This window comes from Canis aureus, chromosome 12 (genome assembly GCF_053574225.1).
Source record: "Canis aureus isolate CA01 chromosome 12, VMU_Caureus_v.1.0, whole genome shotgun sequence".
Lineage (NCBI taxonomy): Eukaryota > Metazoa > Chordata > Mammalia > Carnivora > Canidae > Canis > Canis aureus.
The window spans coordinates 39,628,774-39,648,591 of NC_135622.1; the positions used below are offsets into that span (position 1 = coordinate 39,628,774).

The 19,818-nt window shown below is 36.8% G+C and overlaps 1 protein-coding gene across 1 annotated transcript in view; it reads left to right on the forward strand.

Moving 5' to 3' along the window:
* MEMO1 (mediator of cell motility 1) overlaps nt 1-19,818 on the forward strand; it is a 121,504-nt gene that overhangs the window by 51,746 nt on the left and 49,940 nt on the right. Inside the window, exon 3 of the mRNA XM_077843685.1 lies at nt 8,414-8,495. Within this exon, the coding sequence (XP_077699811.1) occupies nt 8,414-8,495 (82 nt within the window). The remainder of the gene's footprint in view (nt 1-8,413; nt 8,496-19,818) is intronic.

Sequence of the window (19,818 nt, forward strand, 5' to 3'; positions counted from 1 at the left end):
ATTGTTTATAATTGTACAAAAATTGGAAACAAACTAACATCTTATTTTGGAGTAATATTTAAAGAAGTGACCCATTCGCACAACCAAATGCTACTTAACCATAAAATGTCTTTAATTAAGAGTTCATAATATAGGGAAATGCTTATGCTATAATATTATTATGTAAATAAAAGCAAATTAAAGAATTGTAGATCATTTTAAAGATTTATAAGGAAATTTGGAAAATATTACTTTTCAGTGAGTTTTATAATTTGGGATTATTGATTCCCCCCTTAATATGTGTTCCCCTGATTTTCTATACTGAACATACTTTTTGTAATAAAAAATAACAAACGCAAATCAGTATTTTTATATCAAAAAAGAGTTTGCATAAGATATTACAGCCAGTCACTATCAAGGGATTTAATCACATCATTTGGTAGGGATAGGGAATTTGTTTATAAACAGAGAATAGGAGTAGGAATAGTGAATCCAAATTAATAGACTATTAAGCAGATCATTGCTAAACCTGTTTTCAGACTATAGTTTTGTAAATGATTGGGCAGAGAAATAGACTGTGATCCTCCAAAAGTTGCAGCCCTTTTAGGTATGAAATGCCAATGGAATTGGTATTAACTCTGAAAATTTTGAGAAACTGTATATGAGTAGGTAGAAGAGTGGTAAGTGATTTCCAGTTGGCCAAATACAAGAATTGGTTTGTATACACTAATGGTTGTTGTTGTTGTTTTTAAAAGATTTATTTGTTTATTCATTATAGACACAGAGAGAGAAAGAGAGAGAGAGAGAGAGAGAGAGAGGCAGAGACACAGGCAGAGGGAGAAGCAGGCTCCATGCCAGGAGCCCGATGCGGGACTCGATCCTGGGACTCCAGGCCAAAGGCAGGCGCTAAACTGCCGAGCCACCCAGGGATCCCCATGGTTGTTTTTTTGGATGATTAATTGCCCCTATGCAACTGTATTCTGAACTATAAAGTTTAACTAAAAAATGTAAATAAATTCTTAAAATGTTTAAATAAATTAGTGGGTAATAAGGAATCCAGGATATTTGGATTTGGTCTAACCTTTGAGGTTTTTGTCAAGTAAAACAATCAGTGTTCTTCACAGCAAAGGATTTTTTTGCGGGTTGATACAATAATATTCTGGATAGGTTGGGGCTAGATTCATTGTGATAATTCTTGTGTTCCAAGAGCATACTATTTTTTGTGTGAGGAGTCCTGTCATAGATACTATTAAATAAAAGTATACAGATAATATACATCCCTTGAGGTGTATCTAAAAATAAGATACTAAGTTTTATAAATAACATAGCAATACATTTTAGGTGTGTGTCACAGTTACAGTATCAATAATGAGAGAGAGGATTTGGGAAGAACTGTTGAAATGTTGCTTTTAAAATTAAATGAGATTATTATAGTTGGTAAGGCTTCTCAGAAACATTTTCCATTGTAGTGAGAAGTACTGGTCTCAAATGCTGGTTTTCAGTGAACTTTTTTGCTCTTCTGCATTAAAATAAATACGAGAAACTTGTAGTGAGTGTAGTTTTCTTTTTTTTTTTTTTTATGAGTGTAGTTTTCATAGTACCTACTGTATTTTATCAATTTTAAGATGTATATTTTTCCACATTTTAACATTTCTAGAATTGACTTATTTTATAATTGGTGGTACCTAACCATCATTGTTGGTTGTGAAATAGTTGCTACTGTCTACATATATGTGAACTCAAGAATTAATCCTGCTTGTATGACTTGACAACCGCAACCCACTGATCTTTTAGTTAATGTACTATTTAAGGATCATTTATGAATAGTTCATGATTCCTGAGTTGTCTTCCGAAACCTATAGTTATTTACATCTTCTGGTGGCACCTTTTGTAAGATCAAGAAATGTATGGCATGAGAATTTGTACAGTCACTTCTTTGGATGAGAATCCCAGAAGCAATAGAACACTTAAAAAAAAAAAAATATTGCATCACTAATTATCCAAATGGTACAGAGGATGATTTTATGGAAAAACAAGGAGTACTAATGACTGTGAGTTAAAAAGCAACTTAGCTAATCAGATTGTGAGTTTGAAGACATTTTTAAGACTTCTTTGAATTTGGGGCAGTTGAGTGGCTCAGTGGTTGAGCGTCTGCCTTTGGCTCAGGTGGTGATCCCAGGGTCCTGGGATCGAAGTCTCTGTCTTTTATCTCTGTGTCTCTCATGAGTAAATAAATACAATCTTTTTTTTCAAAAAAGACTATTTTGAATTTATTTTTCTTTTTAAAATATAAACCTGAGTATTTATCATAATTCTAAATAAGTTTAAAAGAGCTTTTTCAAAAAATAAAAAAATAAAAAAATTCTAAGTGATAAGAAACCATATGTCCTAGTTTAATTGGGAGCTTTTTTTTTTTTTTAAAGAGATTTTATTTATTTATTTGAGAGAGAGAGAGAGGGAGCAAGCACAAGCAGGAGGATCAGGATGATCAGCAGGCAGAGGGAGAGAGAGAAGCGGGCTCTCTGTGGAGTAGGGAGCCCTGACACAGGGCTTATTCCCAGGATCCTGGAATTATGACTTGAGCCAAAGGCAAATGCCTAACAGACTGAGCCACCTAGGCACCTCAAATTGGGAGGGTTTCTTTTCTTTTTTTTTTTTTTGTCTTTTTAAAAGAATTTTTTTTTAAATTTTATTTATTCATGAGAGACACACAGAGAGAGGCAGAGACACAGGCAGAGTGAGAAGCAGGCTCCATGCAGGAAGCCTGATCTGGAACTCGATCCCAGGGCCCCAGGATCATGGCCTGAACCAAAGGCAGATGCTCAACCACTGAGCCACCTAGGTGCCCCTTTATTTTTCTTTCTTAGTGGTACATAAAATAAATAATGGTGCATAGTAATACTGGCAGTATCTTGCAGTCAATGAAATGTGATTAATTTATTCAGTTTAAAGTACTGAGATTATGTTAAAATTGTGCTCATCTTTTTGATATTATTTTATGAAGTCATAGTGATCATAAATAAATACTTGATATGTTTTAAGTGTCCCTTCTTGGTACAATGAAAAAGTAGCAACTCTGTTGTTTCCTCCTAATTTTTTTTGAAGTTTTATTGGCCCGTGAAATTCAGAGATCCAGCAGCCACTGTTATAAAAAAAAATCAAGCATAAATTATTATTTTTTGACTACAGTTTAGTTTTTAAATTTGAATAGGTTTCACAGAATGATTGCCAACAAAATACTAGGTGCTGACAGCATACTTTTGTTTGAATTTGTAATTTTTGCTTCTGCTTTCTCTCTTGTTACTTGGCCTTAACCAATCTCATGGAATTAAGTTTACTGTGTTAATAGGCAGATACCATTTAAAAAGAATGTGGTTTAAAAAATTGTGGCAGTTGGCCATTCCTTTTTTTTTTTTTTTTTTTAAGATTTTTATTTATTTGACAGAGAGACAGCACAAGTAGGAGGAGCAGCAGGCAGAGGAGGAGGAGGGAGAGACAGACTCCCTGTGAAGCAGGGAGCCTGATGCAGGGCTCCATCCCACGGCCATGGGATCATGACCTGAGCTGAAAGCATATGCTTAACTGACTGAGCCAGCCAAGCACCCTGTTCATTCCTTATATATGTGGGATATTTTGAACAATACTAGAAGATTCCTCTTCTAACCAAAAGTTTTTCTGTTTTAGATTGTCCCATTGTCTGAAGTTTTTATCTTTCAGCTACTCTTTGTATTTAAGACACTGATAGAAGCTCCATGAAGGCAGGTATCACATCTGTCTTTTTTTACTGCTATAACTACAGCATCTGTTCCATTTCTTGGCACATAAATAGTGTTCCATAAATATTTACTCAGTTAATAAATGAAGGCAAATGTTATTTATGACATTAAAACATTATTGGTCATTGGAAAGCCCATGATGTGCTAATTTATTTATTAGAAAAGAACTTAGAGAACACATGATTTTTTTTCAGAGTGAACAGGCCATTGAACGGAAATTTTTTGTTTGCAAAGAAGAGGAACAGCAGGCCAAACAGAAAAGTGTAGAAAACCAATTTGACTACTTCATTACATATCTTAGAATGATTCTATTAATGAGTTGCATAGGAAAAGCAAGGCTGATGAGGGGTGTGTATGTGTTATTAAGTTGCATTGCAGTATGATTTATTGTCTGTTTCCTAAGGAAATAGCTGTTCATTGATCTTTTGGGTACCTGCTTTTAGTATCTTATCCAAAGAAGAAAATGCCCATTTATCCCTCTCGGCAAGATCAGACAGCTCTTAGTTTTGCTAGGATTTAACAGTATTTCTGATTTTTCTACTCATCAGTGTGCCTTCAAATCCAGTAGTATTTGAAACACAAAACATATTTTGTTCATCATCTTCATGTATTAAGGATACCATATTGCCAAGTATCAGCCTCTCTGAAAGAACTCAAATTATTTTTTTTCCTTGATACTTTATAGATCAACAATTAAGCAACCATAATAAATAGATATGCTTAGTTGTCATATTCAAAGATAATTAAGAAACTTGGAGTTTAGCTTTTACCTTGGGATTCTCCTGAGGAAATTGGTCCTTTTAATAGAGGGACTGCTAAAAGAGCTTGATTTAGTGCTTAAAATCAGTAAATTTGGTGGCAGTAGAGTGGCTAAATTGGGAAATAATATGTTCTTTGCTTTTATCCATTATCCAGTTTCTATTTTATAAACTTCTGTCTGTGGAAATACTTAGAGCAATACTTATTTTAAGTTAATATGAAATTTATTAGGCAGCTAAGAATTTATATTGAAAATCTGAGCTCTTTTTCCTTGAGTTATTAATGAGGTTATGTAATATATATTTTTTGGAATTGTCTTAAATTTAAGTTTTTAAAATAAACGACATTGCTGAAATCAGAACTTTTTTGTACTTTGACTTTTTACAGATGGACTGTTCATTATATGACTTGTTTATGTATATAGTCCTATTATGTACAGGGGGATATCCAAGCCAGTAGATATTTAATCTCAATGGATACCAGGGAAAAACAAATTAGAAGAAGTAAGGGGATACTATTTCATACTTATCATATTGCCAAAAAATAAAAAATTTTGACAGTATGAAATATTGGTAAAAATGAAGAGAAGTGGGAATTTTTAACCATTGCTGATGTTGGAGAAATATGAACTAAAACCTCCATTTCAAGAAGACCTTTCTTCAAAGGCAGAAGAGAAAGAAAATGATTTTTTTTCTTGAATAAGCATTGAGCCAGAATGTGAAGCACATCACAGGCAATCTGCTAAGAGATTGCAAAGACCTAAAGAGAGCTTACCCTTTTATATGTCCAAGCACATACAACCATTACATACATGTTTTTAAGATAAATTGAGAGCACTACTTAGTGCTCAGGTCGGGGGACTTAATAGCAAGATATAGCACCCATGCATCGTTTTAAGTCACTTGGTAATTGGGATGACAATATGTATTTGTTAACTGGCTAAATGTGTATTTGTAATCTTATGATAGGAGGTAATTTTGCAGCTTGGAGTTAGGTGGCCAGCTAGTTAGGTTCCTGTCTTCCCACAGAAATTGACAAAAAGAGGGTATTCTCTCCCCTGGTGCAAATCACATTTCAAAGAGGTGATTACTAGGTCCTTGAGCTAGCCCTGGGTGGCTGTTAGTAGCCTGCTTGCTTTCTTATTTATGTATTATTTAAAGTAAGCTCTACACCCAATGTTGGGCTTGAACTCAGGATATTGAGATCAAGAGTTGCATGATCTACTGACTGAGCCAGCAGGAGCCCCTAGAAGCTTATTTAGCTTTTAAAAAGATTTACATATATTTCAGAAGGATAGAGATAGAATTTATAATTACAACTCTTCTAGAGAAAGTGCTCTAAGAAAAATATGGGGGTATCTTTTTTATCTATCTACCTACCTACCTACCTACCTACCTTAATTACTTAAAATAGGCTCCATGTGGGGCTCGAACTTACAACCCCAAGATGAAGAGTCAGGTGTTCCACCAACTGAGCCAGGCAGGCATCCCATTCTTCCCTTACAATGAGAATTAAACTTCTCATTTTTTTATGCCCTTACACTGATGAGTAAATTGATTTGGCTACTTCACTGGGCAATTTGCAGTGTTCTGGTAGAGTTAAAGATGTGCATACTCTATATGATCCAGTACTTTTATTTCTAGTTAAATCCCAGAGAAACTCTTAAAAAAAGAGATTTATTCATTTGAGAGACTAAGCAAGCAGGTGTGGTGGGGAGGGACAGAGGGAGAGGGTGAGAGAGAATCCTGAGTAGACTTCCCACTGAGTGTGGACCCCAATGCAGAGCTCATCCCACAAACTTGAGATCATGACAGTGGAAATCAAGTTAGTTGCTCAACTGACAGAGCCAGCTGGGTGTCTCCCAGAAAACTCGTGTAAGAGACTTGTAACATTGCATATTAACAGTGGAAATAGCAAATGTTTATGAAGAGAGTGAATAGATAAATTTTGGTATATTCTTAAGGTATAATACAGCATTGAAAGTGACTGAATTAGAGCTACAAAATCAACATGAGTACCTGTTATAAATAATATTGAGTATTAAATTATAGAACATGCACAGTATATTTATATAATATTTTTAAAACATTGGGGATCCCTGGGTGGCTCAGTGGTTTAGTGCCTGCCTTTGGCCCAGGGCACGATCCTGGAGTCCTCGGATTGAGTCCCACATCAGGCTCCCAGCATGGAGCCTGCTTCTCCCTCCTCCTGTGTCTCTGCCTCTCTCTCTCTCTCTCTGTCTATCATAAATAAATAAGTAAATAAATCTTTAAAAAAATAAAAACATGCAGAACAATCTATATTTTTATGGATATATTCATTAGTAAAAGTATATAATGAAGTGATAAAACACCAAGATCAGAAAGTGGTTACCTTTTAGGAGGTAAATGTATAATGGGATCAGCAAGGTTTTCAAGTGTGTCTGTAATACTTTATTTCTTAATAAACAAAGATCTTAAGTAAAGAAGAATGTTAAAATTTATTAGGGGTGGGTAGGTACATTGGTGTTTGTTATTACCTAGAATCTTTTGTAATGTTTAAATATTTTATGATTAAATGCTTAAAAAAAGAGAAAGAAAAAAGAGGCCAGAAAAATCGGTGTTAGTTGGGGGGGGGGGGGGGGACTCAATCTACTTTTGTAATTGCATGCTAATGGTAATGATCTAGTAAAAAGGGACAAGTTAGTGCAGGTGACTGGGAGTGTTACCGGAAGAGTCCTTGAGAAGAAAAACAATGGGACCCAGTGCAGAAATAATTTGCTTGGCTTTTGATAGGAGTAAGGCCAGTGTGTTGACACAGGAGAGTAAACAGAATAAGTGGTAGGAAGAGGAAGTAGTTCTGTTCTGAATTTAGGGTGACTAATGTCCAGGTTTGCCTAGGACTAAGAGGTTTCCCAAGATGCAAGACTTTCAGTGCTAAACTGGGAAAGTCCTGGAAAAACAAGGATGGTTGGCCATCTTCTGATTTTCCTTGACAAAATGAAAAAGCAAGATCATCTGCTAGGAGTGAGAGGAGGATGAGGCTTTAAGGTAAATTGAGAAGCTATAAGAAGAAATTATCTTAAGGTTGGGAGAGCAAATTGACTAGGTTAGTATGATAGACTTCTGAGCTTTGCTAAGGGTCTGCTGAAATTTATGGGTGTAATATCAAAGTTCATGTGGTATTTTCTTGTCATCTCATTCAGCTCTACAGGTGAAGGTACTGTGTTAAATGGAAAGTTGGTTTTAACTGATTTGATTGTGATGAGGAAGAGTGAGGGCATAGGTAAGGAAATGATTATAGTGATGGATCATCAGCTTTCAGGCTGAGTAAGAGGTAGAGAAGAAGGGAGACGAAGGATAGCGGGAAAAATAATTCCCAATCTTTTGGCAATAACAGATTTTTAGAAGTGAACTGGAAAGATAGGAAGTGAGGAGAGTGGGATGCTTGAAATTGAGATTTTTGACATGATGCAGTCACTGGTCATCAATGCGATTACCAGAATAGAGGCTGGAGTAGATAGATGGAAAGGTTTTGGGTATGGGAATGATCACTCCATGGATGTGATATTAGTGATTAAGGCAAGTTTTGGTGCTCTGAAATCAATCACTCAAGTATTTTCAAATGCCAACAGTCTTTTGTTTCTTGTGCCTCAAATCGTAGATTGTATTGTTCTGGAATGAAGATGGTTGTAAATAAGTAAATGTATAAAAGCAGATTTTGTTTAATCAGTATGTGGCCTTATCTATGGCTTGCTTAGTAGTTGGTTAAGTTTCCAATGTTAATGTCCAAACTAATGATCCCACTGTACATTAAGTTATTTTAGTCCCAAATAGGTTCAATAAGGACTTTGTGTCATGGATGGTTATAGATAGTACATTTCTCTGCTAACTCCAACTTCCCTCTTTCTCTTTTTATAGGACCACAGCTGAATGCACAGCTAGAAGGTTGGCTCTCACAAGTTCAGTCTACAAAAAGACCCGCTAGAGCCATTATTGCACCGTAAGTTTTAAGGGTCTTTACCCAGAATGTTTCATATGTTAAGTATTAATATAGTATCTATAGATGGAACTAAAAAATTAAAAAACAAATGCTATGTTGAGCTGAAGAAATTATATATTATTTTCATGATTCCTTTAGCTTTCACTTTAATTTAAGGATAAAGGAATTTCTCAGGTACAGTAATTTTAAAATTTGATTTTGGTAGTAAAACTGACTTTTAAAGTGGAAGGTGATTTGCAGTGCATAAAGTTGGTGATTTTAGATTGATGTAACTGAGTAAGTTCTGTTTTAAATAGTAAAATGATCTACTTTAATTCAGCTGACTTTTTCCTTATAATGAAAAAGATGTGTTAATCATAATACCATGCAATATGGAGTAGCAACCAGATATTTGGGGAAGGGGTAGTGTTTTTTTTTGTTTTGTTTTGTTTTGTTTTGTTTTGTTTTAATGAAGAAAATGTTTTGTCTTTGAATCTTTTAGATTCAAAGGCTTTTTAGAACTACAAGTTAAAGTATAGTTAATGGTGTGGTCTGTATGTGATATGAATTCAGTTCATTTTGATTTGGTTTCCAGTGCTAACTTTCAAGACACATTTTTTTTTTTTTAAGATTTTATTTATTTATTCATGAGAGAGACACAGAGAGAGAGGCAGAGACAGGTGGAGAGAGAAGCAGGCTCCCTGAGGGGAGCCCGATGCGGGAGCCCGATGCAGGAGTCCGATGCAGGACTTGATCCTGGATCCCAGGATCATGACCTGAGCCAAAGGCAGCTGCTCATCAAAACACATTTTTTAAAGCACATGTTAACTGTTTGAGAAAAGTAAAGGTTGGAGTTTGTCCCATTTGTTTCACAGCAGTGTCTTTTATGTAACTTCGGTTGAGTTAGATTTGGTGCCCCAATAAAGAAAAAATAGTGAAAATAATAATAGCATCTACTTATTAAACAATATGAGAATTAAATAAGTAAATACACATAAAGAGCCTACATTAATGTCTGGCACATAATTAAGTATTCCACAAATGCTAGATATTTAATGTGCCAAACATTTTGTTAAATGCTCCATTTGTATGATCTAACTTGATCTCATTTAATAGATAAAGGAGGCTACTGTACCACTTCTAAGGTATGTGATAGACAAGTTCCTTAATCCCTTATGCTTTTGTCTTGTTGGTAAAATTGGAATATTTATAGTACCTCATATAGTTTTTTGATGATTAAATGAGTTAATCTTTAGAAAGTTTTAGTATAATAACTTAAGCTATTATTTATTTAGTCATTCAGCAAATATGTATGTACCCAGCTAAATGCCGGGTGTTCTTTTTTAGTGTTGCTTTTTGTTTCAGTAAGGTTCTTTTGAGAGGTTGGGACATATTCCTATTTCCTCAGTTTGCTTGACTTCCCTGTGTTTGTTTCTATGTATGAGTCTTCAAAGAGTAGCCTTGTATAGGAGATGGACCTTATCTTTCAACCTGGCCCTAGCTCTTCATTGTCTCAGAAACCTTTGTGATTGTTTAAGCAGCCTGATTTATTCTTGATAAGTCCTAGTTGTTGAGGGTGTGTCAAGACCTGTCAGTATTCTGAAGGAAGTGGATCTTAGGCACCCCCTACTTATGCGCTAATTAGAAGCCAGACCCTCAGGCAGCAGGTTTTAAAATATGCCAACATAGATAGTCCTGTGGGACTATAGTTGTAAAAACCCTGTTGGCCTCCAGACCAGGTAATCTAAAGGTGTCCTCTGGGGTGACATTGGCAAAAATCAGGGCTTCAGAGGAGTGTATAAGCTCCTCTCTGGGAGGTACTGGTGAAATGTAGTTAGATTACTACTAAGTGACTAACTACTACTACTAACTACACGTAAGGCTTAGGGAGAGCATAAAAATGGTATCCCCTGGCCTCCTTTCCTTGAAAGCATCTTCACAGCCTCTAGATGTATGGCAAATGTGAAGTCTGCCCCTCAGGCTGAAGTTCTGGGACAAGTAAATAGGCTTGTTTCACAGAAGGACTAGGGATGTGTTTCAAAGTGCTGTCTCTGTGATGCCCTGGAGGTGATAGCTTGCCAAGAACTGTCTCTTCAATTGTTGCAGCCCTATTGGACCCAGGAATACAAGCTCCCCTGGCCACCAGAGCGGCTGATCAAGGAGTGTCCTCTGTGTAGACTTGCATGTGCCTGCCAGCTTTAGCAGGGCCACAGGAGAGCGTGTGGTTGGTGCAGACACAGCTTTTACAGGGCCGCAGGAGAGCACAGGGCTAGGTTGCCCCATGGGTGCCTCTGTCCCTGGAGAGAATTGCAACAGGTCCCTGTCTCTAATATTTTAAGATTAGTCAGTGAATCTCCTTCACATTTAGTCTAGGCACTTTTCAAATCACTGCTTTTGTGCTGGTTTCCAGGGTGACATGAGTCTGCATGTGAGCCCTTTAGGAGAAGTATTTCAGTTTCCTATAGCCTTTGGATTTCCTGGTTGTTTTGGGGATTCATCTCTCTGTTACACTTCCCAGGAATTGGTGTACCTGATGTGGGTTGTGAAACCTTCCTTCCTCAGGAAGAAACTCTGGGTTTGTGAGATTCCTCCTGATTGTGGGTCCCAGTGCCAGGGATGGGGTTCTGACAAGGCTGCATTCTGCCTTCTCTTCCCATCTTGATGTGACACTTTTATCATGCAAAGGAGGTATTCAGCTAGTTTTCAGGTCTTTTGCAGAGGGAACCATACCTTATGTAGCAGTAGATTTGGTGTGTCCATGGGAGGTGAGTTCAGGATCATCCTTTGCTGCCATCTTGGACTGCTCCCTAATGCTGCAGTTGGAATAAACTAAAATTGCTACTTTTTTGGTGCTTACATTTTAGTACTTGGGAAAACAAACAGTAAACAAATAATTACAGGCATACATCAAAGATATTGTGGGTTTGGTTCCAGACGACTGCAATTAAACGAGTATTACAATAAAAAAAGCCAAATGAATTTGTTTCCTGGTGGATAAAGTTATGTTTACACTGTAATGTATTCTATTAAGTGTACAATAGCATTATTGTATGAAAACAGTGTATATACCTTAATTAGAAAATACTTATTGCTAAAAAATGTTAACCAGTAAGTTATAATCACTGATCACAGATGGCCTTAACAAATATAATAATACAAAATGTTTGGAATATTGCAGGAATTACTAAAATGTGACACAGAGACATGAAGTGAGCAAATGTTGGAAAATTGGCACCAGTGGACTTTTCTGATTTGAGGTTACCACAAGCCTTCACAATTTTTTTTTTTTTTAAAGCAGTATCTGTGAAGCACAATACAGAAAAGGACAATAAAACAAGGCATGCCTGTATATTGTATCAGGTGCTAATGGGTGCTAAGAATAATAAAGCTGATAAGAAGATTGAGACTGACAGTATGGGTAGGGAGGTGCTAGTTTATGTAGGATAGTAAGAAAAGATCTCCCTGATAAGGTAACATTTGAGCCTAAATAATTCAAGAGAGAGATTATGCGACTATTGAGGGAGGAGGTTTTCAAGTTGAGGAACTGCAAGTACAAAGGCTCTGCAGCAGGATATGCTTAGTGTATTTGAGGAAAAGTGAGGAGGATGGGGGGGTAGCTGGAGTGGCATGTACAAGGGGAAGAGTCGTGGATGAAATAGGCAGCAGGAGCTCTCTCCTTGATTCAGGGATAAGGGAGGGAAGTTTGTGTAATCCTTGATTGGGTGAGAACAATGGATAAAAAAAAGAAACAATGGATTAATAATCACATCTTTATAGTGACTTGTGACATAGGTTTTATGTCATTCTTATCACTTTGCTGGTATTTGACTATTGCATGCTACCTTCCTAGTTAAAACTTGTTTCAAATGTAGGAACTGTGCTAAAACAATCTATAAAGTCAAGTTTAGTTATTCATAAAAATGTAGCTAGATTTATTTCCTTTTTATATTTAGTTTTTGGGTTGAAAATGGCAGTAGCCTGGGAAATCAAATGTTTGAGTCTAAGTCACAAGTATATGGATTTGTAAAAGATTTCCAAATTACCTTGGGTTTTATTTATTTTTGAAATAGCTCCTTTTTTTTAAAAAATGATTTTTATTTATTTGCTCATGAGAGACACACAGAGAGAGGCAGAGACAGGCAGTGGAAGAAACAAGCTCCATGTAGGGAGCCCGACGGTGGGATTCGATCCCGAGTCTCCAGGATCATGCCCTGGACTGAATGAAGGCAGCGCTAAACCGCTGAGCCACCCAGGCTGCCCTACCTTAGGTTTTTTTTTTTTTTTTTTTTTTTTTAATTTTTATTTATTTATGATAGTCACACAGAGAGAGAGAGAGGCAGAGACATAGGCAGAGGGAGAAGCAGGCTCCAGGCACTGGGAGCCCGATGTGGGATTCGATCCCGGGTATCCAGGATCGCGCCCTGGGCCAAAGGCAGGCGCCAAACCGCTGCGCCACCCAGGGATCCCCCTACCTTAGGTTTTAAAATGAGTATTTGTAAATAGTTTTGGCTTTGGTCTGTGTGTTTCTGTTATATAATGACTTTGTAATTATGTTTATGCATATGTAATACAATATCCATTTTGTTAACATATGAAAACTTTAAATTATAGTCAAATTAATCTTAGTATATAGTTTCCAGAAGTAATTATTTTCCTTTCTAGAGTTTTGTTTTTTTTTTAGGTAGAAAAGCAACAACTAATATTTTATTGTTCTATAGGCACAAAAGGGTCTTTGTTAGAACATGCTTATGTAGTAATTAGAAAATTTAAGATTCCTACTTTTAATTCAAATCAACTCTATTAAACTTTTAAGATATTAAGTAATCTCTACCCCCAACATGGGGCTTGAACTCAATCCTGAGATCAAGAGTTGCATGGTCTATTGTGAACCAGTGAGGTGCTCCTAAAAAACATTCTTTAACTTTTATAAAATTTAGCTCTCTAGGACCAGCTTTTCTTAGATTTTTTGCCTTCTTTGGCATAAATCATGTAAGGGGAGCCTTAAGAAACAAGTAATTCAGAACCTAGATAGCATACTTTTAAAACTGCTTAAACAGATTGCTTGTTTGTATATTGATGTATATAGTAAATAGAATAATGTTGTTAGAGAATAAATATTGACCCATAAACCAACTAATGATCAATCTTAATGATTCTAATCTGCATGGCATATAGGCATTTTTGAATTAAATTCAAAAGAATTTGATTTGATTTAAAAATGTCCTTTGGTTGAATTTAGGACAACCTTACTGTCTTGAGGTGTAGGAAACAGTATGTTGCCCAGAGATATATTGAAATGATCTCATGAACTAGGGTTCCAAAAGCCTTCCTACTATGACTGCTAGACACCTTAATGCCAAAATTGTTATCTTGCACTATGTAGGATTAACGTAGCAACCCTTGGAATAGAACTGTATGTTCAGTATGCATCACTTAAGAAACCTCTTATTGAATATAAAAATATCAGATAATTGGAAGGGGGCTTACTTAGACAGTAAAGCAGATACTATGGTTATTGAAGCCTGCCTCATACATTTAAACCAGAGTTTGATTTGTTAGTAGTGAACCTAATAGTAGTAGTATGGAGTAAAGGATACTTTCACTTTTCATTGTATACCCTTCTTTATGGTTTGACTTTTTTATACTGTGTACATATATTATTTTTAATATAAAAACTTAGTTTTAAGTTTTGAAAACTTAAAAGCCAGGAAACATTTATATAGAAGACCAGTTTACATATAGTGAAATATACTGTTGAGCTCTACCAGTGTATCTAAACAGTGTATCTACACAGTGAATATAAATAAATATAGTTAATTTAAGTTCCTGCAACTTGTTTATTTCTAGTCCTTGTTTATTTTAAGCAGTAGGTTATTCATGGCAGTATTTCAGGTCCTGTATATTCCAGCAGTAAAACAATCTGGATATGCAACATTGTGGTTAGTGTATTCTTATTTGACTTGAATAACTTTATTTTATTTTATTTTTTTTTAAAGATTTTATTTTATTTTATTTTATTTTATTTTATTTTATTTTATTTTATTTTATTTTATTTTTTATGATAGTCACAGAGAGAGAGAGAGGCAGAGACATAGGCAGAGGGAGAAGCAGGCTCCATGCACCGGGAGCCCGATGTGGGATTCGATCCCGGGTCTCCAGGATCGCACCCTGGGCCAAAGGCCGGCGCTAAACCGCTGCGCCACCCAGGGATCCCAAGACTTGAATAACTTTAATAACTTTCCTTAGTTTATAATATTGTTTGCTTAATATTTGTGAGATTCCAAACATGTTGTAAAAATAAAATAGTCTGAATAATGACTTTCTAATCTGGACATTTTTGAAGATATAATTATCTAATATTCTTTTAATGAAGCAGGAATCTTGAGGGCCTTTGAGGAATGCCTATGGAAATAAAGAGAATGAAAGATGAGGTCCAGTGAAACTAAATGGAGAGTGTCATTGTGAAGCTGCTGCTTTTGGAGGCTGCTTGAGCCAGTTGTTGTTCAGGTGGATTCCAGATACTAACAAGTGTTTTTAAGTTTAGTTTCTGGCTTTCTAGATCATAGTTTACTGTAAATAGATCTTAAAGACTTTTCTTACTGTTTCATCTGGTCCCATCTTCTCATTTCATTTAGTCCAATCTTTTTATTTTGCATTTTTGCCACTATTAAGTAGAACTAGAACTATGAGAATCTGATTTTGTTGAATCCAAGTGTGTGTGGGGTGTGTGTGTGTGTGTGTGTGTGTGTGTGTGTGTGTGTTTTAAATTGTTCTCTATATCCTCTTTGATGAAAAGCCTCTCAGAGAATGTGTGGTAGACTCTTGGCATTCACACTTTATGCAATTCACCTATAACCTTGAAGGTCTCAGAATGAACAAGTGAAAGTCCATGTCATGTAGTAATTGGTAATCTTCCTGACATAGGAATTTAAATTATTTAAATTATACCCACACTGCAAGGTTGCTGTGGGAACTGTCATTTAACTAGTGAGTGACCATGGACAGTGGCCTTGTATCCTCATTCGATTGCAGCTCTGTATGGGGCACAGAAATTCGGAAGGTTAGGAGCTAGACTTGGTGATATAAAGGGTCTGCTGTGTAAGAGTAAAGGGAAAAGCAAAATATTTTGTTACAGGAAGGATCAGTTTTTAAAGGCATGGTTTTAGACTAATGAAAAATGATAGGCATTAAAGTATAATTTTGAATTTGCCTTCATTGAGGTTACATTGGGAACCAGAGTGACCTGGAAAGACTCTCAGGGATGACTTTGCATTAAGGTTATAAGAGCTTGTGAAAGACTGATTAGGATACACTTTTATGATGTGTATTCAAGTATCTGTAGAGCTCACATTTTCAATGCTCTTCTATTATGCACAAAGAAGAAAAAACCTTAGATGTTCCCATAGTGAACACTCACTTTATTATGAGTGATCTCTTAATGAAACATTGTTTCCACAAATATGTAGAAAGATTCTTATTAGCAAGAAAAGGGTCTAGGAGCAGAGGATTAGTGCTGAGATTTGATGGTTATTACCATGACTCTCTTCATTACCATGTATCTGGGCCAGGATAAAGGAAAGTACTAGAAATTTTTTTTTTTAAAGAGATTTTACTTATTTATTCATAAGAGACGCAGAGAGAGAAGCAGGCTTCATGCAGGGAGCCCGATGTGGGACTCGATCCCGGGACTCCAGGATCATGCCCTGGGTCAAAAGTAGGCGCTCAACCGCTAAACCACCAAGGTGTCCCTAGAAATTCTTTTCTTTGGCTATAATCATAGTCCTTTCATGAAGTAGAGTTTCTCATTATGTGGGCTAAGAGGGATGGTACACTTAATGATTTTTAAAAATATACTCTGCAATATATTCTCTATTAAGATTAAAACTCTCTCTCCCTTTTTTGCAACTATTCTGCCTTTGTTTCAAGCAGGCTTTTAAGTCCTCAACTTCAGAAAGGACTGAAACCATGAAATCTGAGTTCTATTATAAAACATATTTACCTTAGTTAATCATGTTTTCTTTTTTTTTTTGATGTTTTCTTTTTTTTAAATTTTAAATACTTTCTTTTTTTTAAGATTTTACTTATTTATTCATGAGAGACACAGAAAGAGAGGCAAAAACACAGGCAGAGGGAGAAGCAGGCTCCATGCAGGGAGCCTGATGTGGGACTCAATCCCGGGACTCCAGGATCATGCCCTGGGCTGAAGGCAGGCGCCAAACCACTGAGCCACCCAGGAATCCCTAATAATGTTTTCAAAAGCACCCACTTTCCCTACAGTCCTATAGGATATATGGTATTCTTCTAGTTATAAGGTTGTTGATTTTCCTACCCCATGGAAACCTTTCTTTGTTCCTTAAAATAGATAGAGGTTAAGAATGGGTTCTGGAACTCTACTGCCGACCTTTAAGTCCTGGTGTAGTCAGTATTTGTGTGACCTTGAGGAAGTTTCTTAACCGTTCTGCTTTCGTTTCTTCATCTATAAAAGAAAAACAATAATTCCTATTTTGTAAGGTTGGTGTGAGGACTAAATGAGCTACTAATTTGAATAATGTGGATGAGGGACACAGAGTAAGCTTTCAGTAAATGTAAGTTATTACCATTATCATAATTGCCCTCTACCCTCTCCTCTTCCTTGTCCCTCTGTACCTACTTGGTCACTAAGATATGTCAGGTTTTTTTTAGACTGTAGACCATTCATGTCTCATTTCCTGCTGGCACTGGGACCTTTCTAGACCATGACTTTTACTACCTCAGGCCACAGCACCACCTAACACCTCCTGCCTCTGATCTCTGATCTCATGTTTTTCAGTACTAGACTAATAACAGTTTTGTATTGTCACTACCTTGCTCCAGAATATACAGCAGTTTTTTAGTTACTTGTTTTATCAAGTCTGACTGTGGCTTAACACTACTTATTTCACTCAAGCCAGTCTCATATTTTCTCACCTACATCATGTACTTGGACATTTGCTCATGTTCTTCCTTCAACCTTTTTTTTTTTTTAATTTTTTTTGTAAATTTTTATTTATTTATGATAGTCACACACACACACACACACACACACACACACACACACACACACAGAGGCAGAGACATAGGCAGAGGGAGAAGCAGGCTCCATGCACCGGGAGCGGGACGTGGGATTCGATCACGGGTCTCCAGGATTGCGCCCTGGGCCAAAGGCAGGCGCTCAACCGCTGCGCCACCCAGGGATCCCTTCCTTCAACCTTTATGCTCTTCCTTTGTGCCTTTACCTCTCTACTCTTAGTATTTCTATTCTACCTATACTTCAATAATCCAGTGTTTCTAAGATGACTTTATGGCTTTTAAGAACTGTGCTTAGGTAGGCACAGGATTGGACTGATTGAGACAAAGACTGAGAGATCAGAGTGTGGACTGGGTATCAGAGCCTTTAAATTCAAGAATGGCAAATAGGAGTTAAGTCTGAGAAGCAGATCTAAGATGGAAGGACCAACTTAAACGACAAGGGTTGGGACGGGAAGGGATAGGATATAAGTGACCGCTGAGAGCAGAGCAGTTATTGAAAACTTGACATACTGTTCTGCAGGTTTGAGACAGACCAGGGCAGATCTTGATGGATCAAGTGGTTTTTAAGGCCCACGTGGCTGGACAAGATAGCATACTTATGAATTTGACAAGAGGGAGCCAGTAATGTTATGATCAGGAGCAGCTATTAGGAATCTGAAATAGTCAGTCTTGGGGTGTTGGGCACTGGAAGACTGGGGCCATAACTGGAAAAAAATTTGAGCCCCTGGTTAGGCTAGAATATTAAGATCAGCAAAACTGAATGTAATGTGCTGAGCCATAGAACAACTTAACATTTCTTCTGGCTAAGATTAGAACTGTGTTGTGTGAATAGTGCTATACTGAAGCAACTTGATAGGCTCTCTTGCTGGATTTATGGATAGAGTGACTACCCCTAATCCAACCAACAAAGCCTGCAGTGGTTTCACTATGCTCAGTGTAGATTCCGTATTCCTTACCTCTTGATTAAGCATACTGCTATCCCATATTGTTGTGATTGACTTAAGTGAATCTCTTTTTCTCCATTCATAGCTTAGGTTAGATCAAATGGTGATCCTTTTAAAAAAGAGCTTTATTGTAGTAGGATTAACATATGGCTGCATATATTTATTTAAAGTGTACATTTGGATAGATTTGAAATATAGATACACACCTGTGAAACTGTCACAATTAAGGTAATGAACATACTCATCATCTTCAACGTTCCTTGTGCCCTTTTGTAATTCTCTCTCTGCACCTCTCTGCCTCTTCTTTCCACCCACATCCATTGACTTACTCTCTGTTGGCTACAAGTTAGTTTTATTTTTTAGTAGACTTATATGGTATGAACTCTTTTTGTCTGGCTTCTCAGCATATTTCTTTTTTTTTTTTTTTAATTTTATTTATTTATTTATTTATGATAGTCACAGAGAGAGAGAGAGAGAGAGAGAGAGAGGCAGAGACACAGGCAGAGGGAGAAGCAGGCTCCATGCACCGAGAGCCCGACGTGGGACTCGATCCCGGGTCTCCAGGATCGCGCCCTGGGCCAAAGGCAGGCGCCAAACCGCTGCGCCACCCAGGGATCCCAGCATATTTCTTTTTTGCCATCTTTTTTAACATAATTATTTTTATCAATAGTTCATTCCTTTCTGTTGCTGAAGAGTATTCCATTATATGACTATACCTCAATTTCTTAAAAAAAATTCTATTTATTCATGAGAGAGACAGAGAGAGGCAGAGACATAGGTAGGGGGAGAGGCAGGCTCCTGCAGAGACCCTGATGTGGGACTTGATCCCAGGACCCTGGGATCATGACCTGAGCCAAAGGCAGGTGCTCAACCACTGAGCCACCCAGGTTTGTTGAAAGACTTTTTATACTTCAGTTTTTTTTTTTTTTTAAGATTTTTTTTTTTCTTTATTTGAGAGATAGAAAGAGAAAACAAGCAGGTGTGGGAGGCGAGGAAGGAGGGAGAAGCAGACTCCCCATTGGGCAAGGACTGGATGTGGTGCTAGATCCCAGGACCCTGGGGATTATGACCTGAGCCAAAGGCAGATGCTTAACCAACAGCCACCCAGACCCCCCTAACTCAGTTTGTTAATCCATTAACCTCAGTTTGTTTATCCATTCATCTTTGGAGGAATATTTGGTTGTTTCCAGTTTTTGACTGTTGCAAATAAAGCTGGGATGAACATTTATGTACAAATCTTTGTAGTTATAATGCTTTCATTTTTCTTAGGAATGGAAGGCTGGGTCATATGGTAGGAGTATATTTAACTTTTTTAGAAATTGCCAAACTCTTTTCAAAAGTGATTGTAACAT